Source organism: Orbicella franksi, chromosome 4 (genome assembly GCF_964199315.1).
Source record: "Orbicella franksi chromosome 4, jaOrbFran1.1, whole genome shotgun sequence".
NCBI lineage: Eukaryota > Metazoa > Cnidaria > Anthozoa > Scleractinia > Merulinidae > Orbicella > Orbicella franksi.
Window position 1 is genome coordinate 1,557,864 of NC_138148.1, and position 18,893 is coordinate 1,576,756.

At 38.1% G+C, this 18,893-nt stretch overlaps 2 protein-coding genes and 1 long non-coding RNA gene across 4 annotated transcripts; 2 read left to right on the plus strand and 1 right to left on the minus strand.

The window, feature by feature from the left end:
• Positions 1–3,549: 3,549 nt before the first annotated feature.
• Positions 3,550–10,786, minus strand: LOC145485820 (uncharacterized). Of its 2 annotated transcripts, none has more exons than XR_014049227.1 (3): positions 8,955–10,786; positions 7,417–8,612; positions 3,550–6,827 (listed from the first exon to the last, which is right to left on the minus strand). It is a non-coding gene; the product is annotated as an uncharacterized LOC145485820 (long non-coding RNA). The 2 variants fall into 2 exon arrangements; XR_014049226.1 differs by having other exon boundaries at positions 7,417–8,292; positions 8,499–10,786.
• A 179-nt stretch (positions 10,787–10,965) lies between these two features.
• Positions 10,966–11,958, plus strand: LOC145484561 (uncharacterized). Its single transcript, XM_081463145.1, has 2 exons — positions 10,966–11,176; positions 11,468–11,958. The coding sequence occupies exons 1-2, from the start codon at positions 10,966–10,968 to the stop codon at positions 11,956–11,958; spliced, it is 702 nt and encodes a 233-aa protein (XP_081319271.1).
• A 1,129-nt stretch (positions 11,959–13,087) lies between these two features.
• LOC145485809 (uncharacterized) lies at positions 13,088–18,416 on the plus strand. The gene is made up of 2 exons (XM_081464450.1): positions 13,088–13,985; positions 14,554–18,416. The coding sequence occupies exon 2, from the start codon at positions 16,824–16,826 to the stop codon at positions 17,811–17,813; it is 990 nt and encodes a 329-aa protein (XP_081320576.1). The 5' UTR covers positions 13,088–13,985; positions 14,554–16,823; the 3' UTR covers positions 17,814–18,416.
• Positions 18,417–18,893: the final 477 nt, after the last annotated feature.

Genomic DNA, 18,893 nt, shown 5'->3' on the forward strand with positions numbered 1-18,893 from the left:
GCTTTGGAACCGCGCTGACCTGGACACTAGTTTTCTCACTTTGAAAAAGTTCACCTCAACCTGAAATCAAAGATACTCGTCGAGTACATCTAGAAATCCGCTTCAATCTTCGCAGTGTTTTGCTTGATTTTCAATCGTTTACTGAAAAACCTGTTTTTGAGTGGGCTTTTGCTCATCCTATGATAGTTTTTGTATCATATTTGGTTAAAAACAGTATGGATCGTGTCTCTGTGATATGCAAATTAACTATGAATTCAAATGGTATCTAATGCGCATGTGCTCCAGCTGACTGTGTCCCTTTAACTTTTAATAGGGTACCACTGATTCATGCTTCAAAAGTATTGATATTATTGATAAAAGAACGTAAAACCGAAAAATAAAAAACAAAGCCTCTGCAATCTTTTCAAGGTACTGGACGTTTTTTTTTTAAGCTTTTCGAAATATATGAATTGATTATGTCGTTCTCAAACCTTTTTATCAGCCTAGCGTTTTTGTCAGTAGTCCGACATCACTAAGTCCAATTACATCCTTTACAGGGACAGGATCCGGTACTTCTTTTTTTATTAGTTACGTCGGTCCTTGCAAATTGACCTGTGTTTTCACTGCTTACCTATCAGAAACCACAGCACACTCACCTGCCAAGGAGGTGAAAAACAAATATTGCTTCGGAAACAACATCAAAACTCGATCTGTTATTACCGACCAGCTAAGAAATAGACTTTAAAATGCGGGGTAAAAATACAGCCTTTATCAGCAATGATGTGAAATGATCTCCTGCTGCAAATTATTAACGACCTGTTAACATGTCCACGACTAAATTTCCTAACGGCTACGTGTTTGATTCTCGGTTTCAGTTTGTTATAGGTCATCGATACAATTTCAAGCATATCCTTAAGACAGTTGTATTTGTTCAAATCATAGTTAATAGAGGGAATGGTTAAGAATCCCGGCGAACATCAAAAAAGCAAACAAACAGGCTAGGAGTAATGTTGGAAGGTCTTTGACCCTGTACATCTTTTTGTTTTATGCTCCTAGACTGTTTCTATTGGTTAGTTGTATGAGCACACATAAGCGCTTTTTGTATTTTTCCAGATTTTGTGCAGGGTCAACCTCCCCCCCCCCGTCCCAAACAGCCAACAAAAACATACAACAAAGAAATTTGTCATGATTCATAACCATTTCCCTCTATTAACTATGTTCAAATGTATTGTGTTTAAGTACTTTTTTATCTCACTTTAATTATTGCCAATGCGTCTCGAAACAGGATTTAGGTCAATGTTCTTTCCAGTATCTTGATAAAGTGAATACAATGGAAACTGACGCAGGTCAATATAAATAACTAAACTTGGTAACTCGTTAAAACAATCAGGGAACGTTTTGTTGTGTCAATTAGTTCACTGCTTTTCCTGACGTTCCTGTGGTAAACAAGCACACTCAAAGGTGTTTTATGAATTTTGGTGTACTTTTCTAAGCTCAAGTCTATGTTTTAGAGATTTTTTGGTTTTTACAAATTCTTAATAAAAAAAATTGAATCGCCATATTTTTTCGTATTTTCAAACTTTTTGACATATTTGCAAAATTTTGAAATCCAAGATGGAGGTCCTTTTCAAAAGCACGATATCATTTTTACCTGACAAGTTATTGCACGAAAATTAACATTCCAAGATGATTAATCATCACATACTGCATATATGTTTTGTTACTATACCGCATTTATAATTTGATGAACATGGAAAGAGACACTCTCAGTTGACCTTCACCCTTTGCATGTTCTAAAATTTGTTTCATTTTTAAGAACTCCATATAAAAGATGAAAAGGATAGACAAATATGATTAAAATTCAAAAGGTTTGTTCAAAAGTTCCAAAGCAAAAATTAAACCTTAATGATAATTATGTCTTGAAACCTTTCCTCAGTAATACTGCTTGTAAATACTTCTTGTAAAATCACGGTTCCTGCACTAAGTGAGACTAGTTTCTAACTTCTGATAATAACGTTTTTCAATGCAATAACTTTGTACTAATCTTCCCTAAGTCGAATCGATGTGAAAATTATACACTTAGTTGCAAAAATGAGCTTATATCAGGAGCCATAATCGGGGACGGAGACCGTAAGCACGCGCCATTTCTAGTATTGGGGCTGTCCCTATCGTATGGGACAATTTTTCTATTTTTAGAACAAATTGCGCCATCGTGTGCGGAGAGCGCGCGTACATGCTGCGAGGATATTTGCGGTTGTAGCGCGGGGGAAATGGCATCCGAAATTCCCGACATGTTTTATGCTTTTGGCCCACAACTCAATACGTTTATGTCTGCTGGAATTTTGCTTAAGTATTTTCGTCGTAAGCTGCTCCAATTCGACTGAAGTAAGGCAGTGTCGAATTTAGGTATGTCCCGTTTTATATCACTCAGACCAGATCGTGTTCCGCTACTTCTTTTACAAGAGTTTCACATTACTCCACTCTAAAATTCGCATATGCTGAAGATTAACAGCTTTTCCGTAACACAGCAAAAAACCAGTTGGAAACATTTGGATATTGCAGCGTTTTGGGACTTCAAAGTTTCCCTCCTCTTGCCACACGCTTCCGGGGATTTCGCCAGAGTCTATCGCCACCGAAAAGTAGTAAAAAATTGCAAGTTTGCATTTCGCCTGAACTGTAAGCAACACTTGATATTTCATCAAGGCCCAATAAGTTTACGTCTGTAGATACAGCTAGGCTTTGTTTGTGTAAAAATTCAATAAATTGTCTGTTCTCGATGAATAAGAGCGCCCGCCGATGCGTGTTTTGTACAGTCAGAAAACATGACAAATTGGACTTCCGCAATAATATCTCTAGTTTTTAAATATGTTCAAGGTTGATAAATGTTTGAGAACATATTAAACTGCTTAGCTGACGCTTTCTTTAATCAACTCGAACAACGATTTCGATTTTGTTGGCTGAGTTATCAAAGCTCCTTGTCTATATTATTTTCGCAGCTGTGTAAAATTTCACTACGTTGAAGAAATACACATGATAGTAGCCTTTTGGCGTTGGTGAAAATTGTTGCAGAATCTCAGCACAAAAGATAGCGAAAGAAATCTTTGTCAAGATTTGTTGCCAATTAGCTACAACTGAAAACACCGACTCGGACTTTAAGGGCCCATTAACCGATCTTTACGAACCGTTGCTAAGGAAAATTTATTATCATATAACCTCATCATTTTTAGTTAGTTCAGAGTTATTTCATGTGTTTTAACTTTTTCATGATCAGTAACACTAGTGATGACGTCATCAGACCACGCCCATGGTCATATGACTGATACTGAAAAAATGCAAAGGCTCCCAGGCAAATTACTTTATCGGGATTTTTTTCATTGATTCAATATTTTAATTTAAATCCTCGTTACGCTATGCGTAGATTTTGTTTCATTTCTAAAAGGTCAGATTTTGAGAGAATTTCAAAATATTGAAAAATTCGTAATTTTCTGAAAAAGGCATGATTTCGAAAAAGGAATGCTTAGCTATGTTTCTAACGTTGGCTTTAATCTAAATTCGTCGAAAAAGGCTGGAGTTAATGAAAAACCGCATTTCCTTTAGCGTTTAAAGAAACCGGAAGTGCGCCCCGTATCTATTGGAAGTTACCTCATCAGCGCGTGCGCAATTTGCACTATCAGCGCACTTCGGTAAGATCAAACAAAGCCACGTGGAGTTAGTTTTCCTCTTTCTGTTGGTCTTGTTTTTCTCTCTTTCTCTTATTTTGTCTTTGTTTGCACCTTTTTTACTTTGCATTTTGTGAAAAAAAAAAGAAACACATCTAAAATGCAAGCGAATTTGCAAGTTATTGAGTTGTTTTTATTTTCCGCGCTCAGGCTAACGTGAGTGACCGGAAGTGAAATTTCACCTCCTTAGCAACGCGCGCGAGCGCGCGCATAAATCGGTTAATGGGCCCTTAAAGTACACGCCCTGGAGCTACTTGTACGCGTCAGACTTTCCTTCCAAAAATTTTTGCAAACTTGCCAAACGAGCAGAAATAATAAGAAACTATCTAAAACAGGTTTTGGTTATGAATAAGCACTGTTTGAGAAATTCACAAATTACCTCGATATCAGAGTAGAGAGATTTCTTACATAAACTTTATTCTTAAGACAACATCCACGCGAGAACCCACGACATGTGCGTGGATCCGCGCGGATGTATGTCGTCTGGGTGGCGCAATTTGTTCTAAAAATAGGAAAAGTGCCCCATATCATTAGGTGCGCGCACATCCCGAGACTTACGGTCTCGGTCCCCGTTTATGGCTCCTGCTTAGATTGAAGATTGTATATTTTTTACGGAAAACGAAATTCCAAAGAAGCGGGAGACTGCGCGTGCAGCAATTAACATACTATGTAAATTCAAAGCTTTCTAAAGTCTTCGATTCTATTTTATCTATTTTCCATTTCATTATTACATTTCATATGTGTAAACAGTAGTTTCGACACCTTTTAACCCGTGTACTTGTTTTATTTATCTATTTTTCTCTGGGTCCATTTTTTTTGTGCTGTTTATTTTAAAATGTATCGACCATTACTTCAATTTATCATTTCAGCTACCCTGCGAGACTAGCGTCACATATTTATTCTACCTGGAAAGTTATTTGTTTGTTTTTTGCTTGAATACTGACACAAAAACTTTATTCACATGCAACAATTGTTGTTTTCGAATTCTTGAGATAAAGAAAATACTCAAACTACACTTTGAAATTTATGTCAGTAAAAACATCGCTACATCGAAAACATGACATTTCTCTCAAGGCTTGAGCCCACTTGTGCCCGGACACATGCAAGTACGTATCGAAACCAAACAACGCTCGTAAATACTTTCAGCCACCTGAAAAATTAATTCTGTTTTCTCTGTTCTAAACGTTAATTTTCCATGTTAAATGGTGTAGCAAGACACTAATTTGCCCCAGGCGATGATATTTTTTCATTCACCTCCATGTTGAACACTGTTCTTATATCAGTTACACGGACGAAAAAGTAGTGCATGTTTATATAGATTTTGGTCAAGCTTCGAACATTGATAACCAAAAAATGATCGTGTTTACCAAAGCGCAATTAGAATTGCCATGCCGATAAAGTCATGAGGTCTATCAGTCGTTATAAATTAAGTTGCTGTTCGTTCTTGAATGCCTGACAATACTATTTTAAAACACATTTGATTTTGAGCAACTCCTTCTCTAAATGAATCGCCTTTAAAGTTCATTTGCGGCCCCGTATAAGGAAAGCATTGTTCGCAGCGCAAATTATCATTGTACTATTAAACTGGAATTGTTCTCGTAAATTGTCGTACATGGTTCTCTGTCTGCAGCATAAGTGGATCACTTCCTTAAATCTTCGTTCGCAAAGCCAAGCCGAGAGTAAGCTGAAATGCTACTTTAGAATCTTTGTTTTTCATAATGTTTAATTTATATCAAAATAAATTTGTAACAATTACTAGTACCACCACCACGTTTTTATTCTGTTAAATTTGAATTCAAAATGTCAGGCAAAAGCACTTCAATTTTGCATCGCGGAGAATATTCGGCCGTTTCAAGTTGTCCTTTAAAATAATAAATTGCGATGTTCAACCTTTCACTTCAGTCTCGTACTCAAAATATTAATTTTCCCAATTGATTGTCATACATTTCTTTTGTTCTTAGTTTATGAATTTGGTAACATTGCCTTTGTAACATACTTGACAACGCAACGAGGTACGATGAGGTTATATTTTGACCACTCTTGGACTGAATCCGTTCATGGTAAACGACTAGAGAAACAAGAAAACGACTTATCTGAAGTAAGATATCTCCAGGCCAGGGTCCAAGAGCCAGTACACTGCAATCCAAAATGACTACATATTTCTTTGAAAGGGCATTTAACCTAGAAAGAAAGGAAACATCAACAAAATAGCTGGTTAATATTGATTGTATCACTTAACATTTACTGTTTTCACAATGTTCTTACGAAAGTTATAATAATTAACACCAGCATGTTGTTTTATTCTGTTAACTTTGATTCCATTATGTCACTGGACAAGTCTCCAATCTTCAAGTAAAATTCTTCTTACTAATTACAATATATCCTGAGTCCAATATTTTCTCTCCAACTGAGATACTTATAACAAGGGTCAGGAAGGCATTTATATGGTCAGACTCTGATCACTCTTAGGACTGAAACCGTTCAATGGTAAACAGAGAAGAAAACGACTTACCTGAAAAAAGGTGTTTTCAATGGCTGTCAACTTGAACCAGGCTTCGAGAGCTTACACACTTTGATCCAGCATGGCTACACTTTTTATTGAAACGATGTTTGCATTCAACCTGATGATAAAAAGACAAAAAACAACAAATTAAATTACTTTTCAACGATTATCGGATCTCCAGTTGTGTTAATTTCGAATATTTGCCCCTAAATACACATTTACAGTGCTTTTCTAAAGCATTACTTTATTGAAATTGATGAACAAATCTCTCGCAATCGTGTTACTTTTAAGAATTCGTTCGGACATCAGAACAATTCCTCGTTGCCCAACCGGTATCTAAGAGTTTATGGGTTCGAATCCCGTCACGGACTGAGATGTTCAATTCTTTGTCCCACGCTCACCACAGGATCAAAATTTCATCTTTCACTACTCCCGATTAGATTTCTCTACAGGATACTTGGAATGACACAGTTATTAAAGTGGTCGACGACAAATTCAAGTAAAATAAGAAAAGGGTGAACTTATCTGAATTAAAATTTTTCCAATATGTCATAGTGCACCAGCGTTCAAGAATTACACACCTCAATCCAAAATGGCCACACTTTCTCTTCAATATCCGAGTTCACCTGGCAAAAAGGGAGATTAAACATAAAACGAACTATTTTTCTCATCAACAAATTCGAGACGTGTTTATATTCTGCAGTGACTTCTTAAAGCAGGTATCAATACTGTATGGTAAAATTATTTAACAAAACACTAAATTTTTGTTGGCTGGCAAATCTCAAACAAACTTCCTGGTTCTGCCGAGGACATTAAAAAAGTTAACGATTTTCTCTGCAAGATACTTTGAAATGTATTGACATGGAAGGAGATTTTATTAACTTTGGACTGAAACCGAAAAAAAATATTGTAGAGAAAAAGTGTTTCCAGCCATTAGCAAACAGTGAACTCGGAGTACTGATTGAAACCACTGAGTCCAAGAGCTAACGAAGTTGCTTTTCTTGCATTGGCAAATTTTCAGTCCTTCGTTTCATAAATTTTCCAGAAACCAAGGGAGGCAAGTTGCGGATGAATTTCTAACACCGGCAAAAAATATTTCATGAACGTTACTGCTGAGCTTTGGTGGTACAGTTAGACAACATTTCTCAGTTAGCGAATAGAAAACTGCGAAGATAATATCTGGTCTATCTGAACCAAGATGTTTGCAATACTTACTTTTTACCACAGAACATTAGAGCCACGTACTGTCGTACAAAATGGACTTGTTTTCTCTCAGCATATCTTTTTTTAAACCTTGCATGAAAAAGAAAAGAGAAAGCTTTGATACACTGACTTTTAAAAATTGCATTAGACTTACGAATTTGGTCAAAACAATGCAGAGCTAGCGGTTCACAGAGACATTTAAAGCATAAATGCTATTCAGGCAGCGTTTGACCGCACAAAGCAGTATAAAATTATTATTTTTTTGCTACATGAAGACAGTACATTTAGTTATTTCCCTCAGGATGTACTCAACATGATGAAAGAAAATCAATTATTTTCTTTCTTGGACTGATACTGTAAATGGTATAAGACAGAAGAGTTAAGAAATTGAAAACGAACTTATCTGACTATACAATCTTTCAGATGTCGTCTGCTTGTATCGAAGCGAAGGGTAATACACTACAATCCAAAATGGCTGCATTTTCTTTCAATGCACGTGCACTCTGTGTTCAACCTTGGAAAAAAGAGAGCAAATGTCAATAAATGAAGTAAATCTCCTTTTATTCAATAGAACAGTCTTAGCTTGTAGTTGTTCAATGTTGCTATTTTCAGGCATATTACATTGTATTCGCTAGCCTGAAATCAAGAGACTAGAGAAATGCATTTTATAGTGGTGATTGGCTTTCTTTTCGCTTAGAAAATTTACTGAGTACAAACGTGTTAGGTCTGGGATTCTGGTTATACATTGTATTTCGATCAATCTTGCTCTGAATTAAATCGTTTACCAGGAAAACGACGAACAAATGACAAAACTACGATGTACTTATCTGAAATCAGTCATTTCCTGTAGTCAACTACCAGGTTGCGCTAGAGCCCAAGAACTACAACCTGCAATCCAAAAAGGTTTCTGTTACATTTTAAATTAAATTACCATACACTAGAACAAAAAAATCATAAAATTGTAGCAAGGGTCAAAATGAACCATAACAATCAATTTATCGTGATAGCTATCTTAGTCAGAATTTTTAAATCAGACTTCGCAACAAGGTCAGATCATACTTGTAAATAAAGATAAAATAAAACCTAGAATTTACCTTAAATTGGAGTTGATCGCAACATGAAGAGACTGATGAGGAGGGAACGGAGCTTCAAAGCTGAACACCGCTGCTCATAATGGTTACATTTCCTTTGGGTTCCCCTCTGTTCGTCTAATGCCAGAAGGAGAAAGGAAACTGTCAAAAATATATAACCTTTGAGTTTGAGGTCTTATCAGTCGGTCAATCAGTTTGGTAGTTAGAAACCGGCCATAAACATCGGACAATATCGCCTGCATTAACGAATTTCTTAATGTTCTCTTAGGATTATTTTCTCGCCAGAATTCAACGCAAGTCTGCTCAAAATTGGTTCCGTTCGTCAAGTAATTTCTGATTTCACGAAAATGTGAACAATTATGAAAACATGAGGATAAATGAACAAAAGCCACAATGCAATTGTAACTCAAATCTGCCTTTATGTCTGAAATTCTAACCAAATATTTTGATATTACTTACCTGAAAATGTACCAGAAATCAATCGTGTGGCAAAGGACAAGGATGGCTGTATAACATCTCAACAAAGTCGCTCTCAAAGAAAAACCGACTAAATTAAACTCCAATTAAAACATTCACGAGCAGTTAGTTCAGCGATTGTATGGAAACAAACTGTTCCTGCATGAAAAAAGAATTTAAATTCTCAGGGAATATTATTGACGTATCTTTAAAACTGTTGATGTTAAGTCAGTCAGATCTTCATACCCTTAGCAACTCAGAGCATCGGAGCAATGGACAACAAGCCGGGTCTAAAACACAGGTCACATTCCACAGGTTAAGAGTAGAAATCCTTACTCTACTAATGAATAACTATGCCAAACGTTTCCCCTCGATCTAAAGCAACATTTTCGCAGAGTGCTAGGGTTAATTAGGGCTAGGAGACTGAATCTTGGTGCTGTTTACTTATCTGTAGCACAGTGACTCTGTACTCTGACCTGTGGAATGTGACCTGCAGTTCAGACCCGCCGTGGACAACATTAAACAGTTACAAATACGACGAACAAGAGAGCTAGTATTTCTGAAATGTGGTATTCAGTAAGAAACTTTCAAACCTGCTATTACGATGTACTTGTCTAAACGAACTTGGTAATTCTTTATTCCGAAAGTTTCACACCCTCCCAGTATTCAACAATTTCTTCACTGTGTGGACGTAAAAAATTGCTCAACGAACTGGTATACTAAACTACTAAACTGCGGAAAAGGCCAAGCGTAGCGAAACGAGGCGAAAAGCGAACAAGGTCATGAAATGAAAAAAACGAAAGCGTGTACTTATCTGCGAAGGGGAGCACATCGACGAAGATACTGGTTCACCTTCACAACACACGACGCTTTCTGACACTAAAATGAACGGGATGTCCTTTGAGACTTCCTTACATACACGATTAAAATTCATTCCACCCACTAGAAAAGTGTTTGCTGCATCAGAATATTTCACTGAGATTTCTGTGCGTCAAACAATAGAGCATACAATGATATCAATAAAAAAATATCGAATAAAGCACGCACTCAGTCTCCAGTTATTTTCTTCTAAAAAAGTACAGGTATTTTAAATGAAATTCGTTGAATAGTTTTCAAGAAGTTGACTCTTGAAGTCCTTTGTGATATCACTTAAAACCCCAAGGAAAGACTGAATATGTGTCTTCGGGAGCTTGAAATTCAGCGCCGCGTTTTTAATGCACAACGTGTCTTATTCTCAGTTGTGTTGGCATTTTACAGAGCCAAGTCCTGAAAACTAAAGGTGTCAGGTGTTTACCATGATAGGCACGGAAGGCGTGCTCGGACTATTCGGTGACAACACTGGGACTGTAAAATTGTGTAAAAGCAAAAATATAAACATATCGAAAATAATTCTGATAAATGTATTTAACATCAATTCTGTCTTGAATTCTAAACATGATTTGTTACCCGCAATGCAAGGATTTGAGTTAGAGACAAAACTAGAAGTCCAGAACAATGCTTTTCTCTGACTTTCCCTTGATAAAAATAAAATTTCTCTAACCAAATAAACAACAGACATAGTAACGGTTTCTAGCCTGCCCTCAGGGGCAGCCCTCCTTTCCACCCATTCATTATGACTGACAAGTTTTTAACAAATCCTTTTTTATAGGGAAAATGTCTTTTTCCTGACCATTTCCTGACCTTTAGCAGGGTGTCTTCAAAAACTCGAATAGCGAATAGTGGTGAGCAGTCACGGATAGTGGCGAATAGTCGTCAATAGTCACCGCTTTAGTTCAGCACTGATCTGGGTTCGTTGAAACTGATCACGTGGAAAAAAAAAAAGAAAAGAAAACACATTATAAAATGTTCGAGTAATTTCGCGCGCTGTGATTGGTCAGTTCGAGTTCATTATAGCTCCATAAAGCACTCTGCTTACGTCACGCGCGTGCATTATAACTCAACATATGCACGCAAGCTACGTCACGAAAATTTTGCCCCGGACAAAATTTGAGAATCAGCTAGTCCGTCCGCCATTATGGCTGAAGAATTTCCACGGTTTCAACTCGGGTTCGAATTCCTGAACGCCGAGAAAAGTAGCAGCGTTAAGGAGTCTCAAAATGAGGCACCTGTTCCAAAGAAAAAACGGTTTGCAGAACTGACAGAAGCGGAGAGAAACCGGCTTTTGGTGGAAACGCAAGCAAAGTCTACGAAGAGCTCGATAAATTGGGCAGTAAACGCTTTCAAAGGTATGAATTTACGTAAACATGACTACAATCCAATACACATCTCAAACACTAAAACTTAAAACCTGTTTTAATTTAAAAGGCAGAATGACGAAAAAAGCATATTACAATGCTTCCTAAATAATGAGTTATACTGGCTTATCTACATCTTTGTCAACAAAAAGCAACATTTCACTTGTTTATACAATTAAATGTTTTCTAGCAGCTGTTGCGTATATCATTTAACAGTTAACCACTCGAAATACGCTTGCAACACTTAAAGGCTGAGTTGGAAAAAATGTTTTCTTTTCCTAGAATGGGGTGCACAAAAAGTTCCTGTGCTGCCAAAACTAGAGGAAATGAGCGACGAACAACTTGACAACAGTCTGTCACAGTTTTATACAGAAGCACGAAGCAAAACGGGTGAAGAGTACAGCAAGTCGTCCTTAATTACGTTCAGAAATGCAATAGAGAGGCATTTGAACAACCCACCTTATAACAGAAGTTTGAAGCTAAATTCTTCAACGTTTTCAAATTCCAACCGTATGCAGAACGCCAAAATTAAGAGCCTGAAACAGCAAGGGAAGGAAAATGTGCAGCACAAAGAGGCCATGCCAGTTGACGACTTGCAGAAATTGAAAGCTGGTCCAGTATTAAGCCTTGCAAATCCATGGTCTTTGCTGAGAAACGTGTGGTTCCATGTTGTTCTCTACTGGTGTAGAAGAGGTCGTGAAGGGCAGAGAAATTTGAAGCCGACGAGTTTTGCATTTGAAGTAGACGAGCAAGGCAACGCTACGTTACTATGACCCACGACGAGACCACCAAAAACCATCCCGGTGGACTTCAAGACCGATCCAGCTTTGAGAAGACGGCTCGTATGTACGAAACAGAGAGTGAGAACGACGGCCACCGAGCGCTGAGCTTGTATATCTCCAAGCTGAATCCGAAATGCGAAGCCTTATTTCAGCAACCTCGACGCGACTGGAATGAATCCGCCATCACACCCGAAATCTGGTACGAAAACCGCCCGCTTGGTGTCAACACTCTTGGAAACATGATGAAAGAAATAAGTACAAAGGCCAAGCTTTCCAAAGTTTACACAAATCACTGTGTTCGGGCGACAGCGATAACCTTGTGGTCTCAAGCCGGTTTGTCAGATCGCCACATCTGCCACATTTCGGGACACAGAAACCCGAATAGTCTCCAGCATTACAATTCTCGTCCGTCGTCTATCCAGCTCAGGAAATGTAGTGATGTCTTGTCTACTGCTCTACAAGGGGCCGACCAGACAAAACAGAAATCTCCACAATGCGATGAGCCTTTTAGTCAGCCAAAAGCAGCAGAAGTATCAGGCAGAGTGGTTGAAACGCACAGCCGATCATCCACCACAACGATCCACAGCGAAATGCTTGGCGGCATGTTCAATTCTTGCACAATCGGTTCAATGCAAATCAATCTTTATCCTCCTCAGAGCAAAAGTCAGTGAACTGGGGAACTGCTTCAGCTTTCGAAGATTCTTTTTGCTGTAATAATTTCTTTAGAACCGTTCTGACTTTTTTTAGAAAACGTTTGTTTCTTGCCACAAAGGGAACGGTTTTACTTTTCATTCAGCATTTAAGCCAATAAAAAGAAAGCATGTACATGTAAGGAGAATACTTATTTTGATTAATTAAAATTCGCAATCCTTTTCTTGTTTAATATGTCTTTATGTTAATGTGGTGGTTTACATTTTATAAAAGAAATAAAAAAACTTGCCCTTCGTCCATTGTTGAGTTATATAAGCACTTGGGAATTTTTAAGAACACTCGAGAAGTGCGAGAAGCACTCGGCTGCGCCTCGTGCTTCTCTATGCACTTCTCTCGTGTTCTTAAAAATTCCCGCGTGCTTATATAACTCAACAATGCACTCGGGCGCGTTTTTTATTTCTATAATAAAATACGAATGTGAGGTAAGTGATCTGTGATTAGTTTATCAACTGAAAAGACACAAACGAGCTGCGCTGATAACCGGTTATAAAAACAACAACATCTAAGCTACATCTTGCGTTAATTAATTATCCAAACAAGCATGAGAATTTCAGTGAATTTATTACCTTTTCTTCTCAGGACTTAGGCTAGGGCCGACAATAAGAAAACAGAAAACACCAGGATAACCTAATAAAGACGTATTTACGCTTTTGCAGCGGTGAAAACAGAAGAAATTACGTTCTCTGGTTAAAAATACATTAAAAACATAAGCTTTCGGCTATCAGTCTATAGCCTTTAACGAATGAAAAATGTGGCGCGCAAGCGAAAATATATACGAATGGGATGCGAAAAATTGAGAATAAAAACAAGCGTGAAAAAAGCTAGAAGATAAAAATGTAAATGAGGCCTGATTACAATAAAACAGAGTATTGCCTAGGCAACGGTTTTGAGTTGTTATCCGCGTCGACAGTTTTTGCTGTGTGCCAAGATTCTAGTGTTTTTCGAACGCGGTAATTGCCTTTGTCAATGACACAAGCATTGTCGAAATCAATGGAGTGATTGTTTTGCCACGCATGGTTGGCAACATTAGAGCCATTTGAATAGTTCTTCAAGTTTCGTTGATGTTCCTTTTTTTCGGGTTTGGAAGCATCTTCCGGTTTCTCCTATGTAATTCCAAGGGCAGTCTTTACATGGAATTTTGTAAACAACATTACATTGAAAATCTGAGGGTTGTCTGAACTTTGGTGACGGGAATTCTTGTTGAAGGGTTTTAAGTGGTTTGTTGACAACTCGGATATCATTTTTGCGGAGTAATCTTGTGAGGGGCTCGGTTAGGCCGCTGATGTATGGGAGACATGCAAAACCCTGTTACGTATTAGATGGATCAGTCCATTTGAAGAACATAGAAACCAGTTCTTCTAGTGGAGGAACTGTAGATGGGGGTGACTTCTTATTGAGGATGTTAGAAATAACAGCCGGTGGGTAACCATTAGCTTCTAACGCGGCCCTAACATGATTGGTTTCACGTGTTTTTCCTTCAAAACTGTTTGTATATGCAGTTCATATGCAGTTCATCCACGGCTGTGCAATGGGCAGTCCAGTTAGCCCCATTGTTGCTAACCTCTGTATGGAAGTGATCGAGGATTTAGCTATCAGTACCTCACCAGTCCAACCAAGGGTTTGGAAACGATATGTTGACGACAGCTTTGTGATTATCGAGAAGGACGCCGTTTCTTCCTTCCACGATACTCTTAACGCTTGTGATCCCAAAATTTCTTTCACAATCGAACTTGAAAACAACGGCCAAATTGCCTTCTTAGGCACCTTGGTTTCCAGAAGAAATGGAGTTGCCTTTATTGATATATTTCGGAAGCCAACCCATACTGACCGTTATTTGGATTTCTCTTCCCACCATGCAAAAGAACACAAAATCAGCACGGCCTCGACCCTCCTGTTCCGGGCATCCAACCTCCCTAGCAGTTTTGAAGGAAAAACACGTGAAACCAATCATGTTAGGGCCGCGTTAGAAGCTAATGGTTACCCACCGGCTGTTATTTCTAACATCCTCAATAAGAAGCCACCCCCATCTACAGTTCCTCCACCAGAAGAACTGGTTTCTATGTTCTTCAAATGGACTGATCCATCTAATACGTAACAGGGTTTTGCATGTCTCCCATACATCAGCGGCCTAACCGAGCCCCTCACAAGATTACTCCGCAAAAATGATATCCGAGTTGTCAACAAACCACTTAAAACCCTTCAACAAGAATTCCCGTCACCAAAGTTCAGACAACCCTCAGATTTTCAATGTAATGTTGTTTACAAAATTCCATGTAAAGACTGCCCTTGGAATTACATAGGAGAAACCGGAAGATGCTTCCAAACCCGAAAAAAAGGAACATCAACGAAACTTGAAGAACTATTCAAATGGCTCTAATGTTGCCAACCATGCGTGGCAAAACAATCACTCCATTGATTTCGACAATGCTTGTGTCATTGACAAAGGCAATTACCGCGTTCGAAAAACACTAGAATCTTGGCACACAGCAAAAACTGTCGACGCGGATAACAACTCAAAACCGTTGCCTAGGCAATACTCTGTTTTATTGTAATCAGGCCTCATTTACATTTTTATCTTCTAGCTTTTTTCACGCTTGTTTTTATTCTCAATTTTTCGCATCCCATTCGTATATATTTTCGCTTGCGCGCCACATTTTTCATTCGTTAAAGGCTATAGACTGATAGCCGAAAGCTTATGTTTTTAATATATTTTTAACCAGAGAACGTTTTTATTCCAATATGTCTTATCCTGGTTACAGTTCTATTTTTAGAAGAAATTACGTTTAGAAACACCTTTTGTACTGATAAGCATCCATGCTTTTTAGCGGAAAAATTGGGTACCAAATTTCCTCAATTTGGCCACTATTTGGCACTATTTGTCCACTATTCGCCGCTATTCGCCACTATTCGAGACTGTTCGCCACTATTCGCACTATTCAAGACTATTCGTACTATTCAAGACTATTCGTACTATTCGCACTTTCGCTATTTGCGACTATTCGCTACTCGGGTTTTTCAGACAACCCCTTTGGCAACCCTGCCTGTGAATTCGTGTTGTCGGTATTAATTTTCACAACTTTGTAACTGTGTTGTCCCTAAAAGTTAAATTAACACATTGAAAAGGTAATGGTTTTTTTCCCGAAATTTACCGGCGAAAAAAGAGAACAATCTAAATGATAAAACTGGTTAGGTTTTTATTAAAATTAGCGATGGTTACTTTCAACACTGGGTTACCAAACGCAGAATCTCTTTTATCGGTTTTTTTGCAGTACAAACATATGTACACAATATATACCGCAAGAAAAGGCTCTGCCTGAGGGTGATATTGCCTGATGTAATCAATTGCCCACGCGGTTAGATTGTTTTTTCCACGTACAATCGGCCTTGTGGTTGCAACTTGACTTTTTCGCTCGCTATTTGTATATATAGTGGTTCTGCTCGGAAGGGCTGTCGTGAACATTTATTCACATACTCTTTCAGCTTTGAAGTAAATCACATTCAGGCCTGATTTCAATGCAATCCGTTGGCATAACAACCTGTCTAGTAACTAAGAAGTATCATTAGCTTATGTTTAATCGTTTGGAAGAACAGCGAGAATGGAAAAATTTTAGAAGTAACTTTGAACAGTTCATGATTTGGTGACCAATTTTTTTTTGTCCGAGTTTTTTGCCTAATTTCTAACTTAAAAAGTTATTTTATGCAGTTGTTATCGCTACTATTGGCTGTCTATTTTAAGAGGTCATTAGCTATACAGTTGTATATTCTAGGCCGTTTTTATTGCAGTTTAAATTATTTGTATGATCGCGGGTCAGCGTTATAATTCCCTTATTTAATTGGACTAACAAATCTCAGGTAATTATTAGCACAAAACTTTCAGAAAATTCTAATGAACTCATCCAGATCAAAAATATTGCCAGACTCTTTGTATACACAAGTTGCAAAAGTTACATCCGCTCAAACAAGACGTAGGTGGCAATTCATTTACATTTTTTGACAGATTGATTTGATCAGTGTTCGATTTATCAAGTCAGGCTAGTAGATCTGCATATAGCACATGAACATAACCACCGACAGCCAAACGGTCGACGAAACAATAGGTTGCCTCTTGTAAAATCGCGCACACTTTTTCTCCACTTCAAATCAAAATGGCAGGCATTCATTTACCGGACATTGGGAAATTGGGAATTCGCATAGCAACAGGAATTCGAGACAAGAAAAAAGTTGGTCCAAGTAACATGGCCGAGAACGCTAGATTTCAAGCGCTGTCATCGCGACTTGACACCGAAAAACATGAGCGAAGCAGAGTCTTGAAAAAAGAGGAGAGACGGATGAAAAGGAAGAAGCATAACATAGACAAACGCAGGCAGGATATTCAAAATAACAAAAAGCAAGAGATACGTGACGGTGTTGACACTAATGACAGAAAGAGATTTCTTCCAATGATTTCTCATCCTAAAACGGCGTCTGTGAATGATTACAAAGATGACTCGTTCAGCGAAGAACGGGACGACTTTGATCAACGTTCCGCAAACAGTCCAACTTTAGCTATCTTTCCCATTCAGGATGAGCTCAGTCGGTTATTAAACAGTGCTCGCGGAGAGAATCGAGCAAGTGAAAAGCGAAAACTTATCCTGCCGTCAATCGAACCTGGCTTGGGAGAGAAATATAGAAAACCTGCTCCACTGAAGAAAAAGACGAGAAAAGATAAAGTTACGAACACGAATGACATCACGTTGGAACGTAATTTTGTGGAAACAGACGTCGCTAGGGGCTCACAAGTATTTCTTAACCCAACAAAGGAAACAGCAATTCTTAGCGTCAGCCATGATGCGTTTAACCCTACCAGGGCAAAACTGGAAGTCGATACAAAAATTTCGTCACAAGCGACAAAAATGGAGCTAGGAAACGAGAACGAAACATACGAACAAATAATAAATGGCACAGAAACGAGTATTGACGAATCAGACCCTTCAGCAAACCCATTTAATTACTTGTTATTGGAACAAGAAAGACGAAGAGCTCTCCATCAAAATTTAGAAGACGCCTTTCGCGCTATACAAGCCTGTCGCTACATCAGAACTCCGAGTCGCAGAGAAACGGCAGATGATAAAATGAACTTATCTGATACAGAATAATTGTCTATTTGCTAGAAATAAAAGTCTTCTTGATAGGATCAACTAAGCCTTTGTCCATAGCCTCTGATAGTCTAGATTTCACTTTTCACTTAATCCATCTTTCGATGAAAATTAATTAAGGTTACAATTTGAATGCAAAGTCCATTTAACTTTTGAGCCGCCAACTTTGCCCGCGAACATTTTTCAATTGGTGAAAAACTAAATTTTCAACCACTTCGGATGTATTTTAAAGTTTTGTTATCTGTTATTTTTAGTACATTCCTGCGTTTCAGAGCTAATAGAATTTTGCATTTTTCTTTCCCATTTGTTTATTTTGTAATGTTGACAAACTGTGGATTTCATTGTTAACACAATTGTCTGATGTATAAACACTTCACAATATGCATACATTGCACTGTTCATTCATTAGTTTTTTGAGCTGTTTTGATTTCATACCAATTAACTTTTTCGGTTGTATTTACTGCATGTTCTGCTCCTCATTTTGCTGGAAAAGCAAGAGCTTTTGATCTATGATTTCCATTAGAACCACGAAAGAAACGAAAGTGTGAGATGCAATGTCAATCTGTGTCTGTCTCAGTTCAAAGCCTTTCAACTTATCATGAGTGATACGCAGACCAAAGCAATCAATCGTCCAATCAGAGTGGGTACGGCTCTAAATCCATGATATGCAATTGCAAGATATAGATACAATATAAGAACACCAACGATGATCGCACTTACGTACGCTTTACATAAATGAGATAATCTCTCATGGTACAGAATTGTGTAGAGTAAGGATGAGTGGCCGCGATCTTTTTGGTCAGCATCTACCAAGAATCGTGTGCTCTGTCACAACTTTAAACTGATCTTTCAAGAATGCGCCTTCTTGAATGCGTAGAATATTTCGTTTTGTATACTCGGCAAATAAGTTTCGTCACATTTGACGCGTAGTACTTCCCCTACTCCAGAGGTCCCATATCTTGGCGCTGACCAAAAGGATCGCGGTCTCTGAGGACAATGAAAAAACTCCCGCCATTGGAATTTACAAGTGGAGGAGTACTGGGTCAGGCCCTGAGATTATGCCTCTCAGGCTTTCCCATT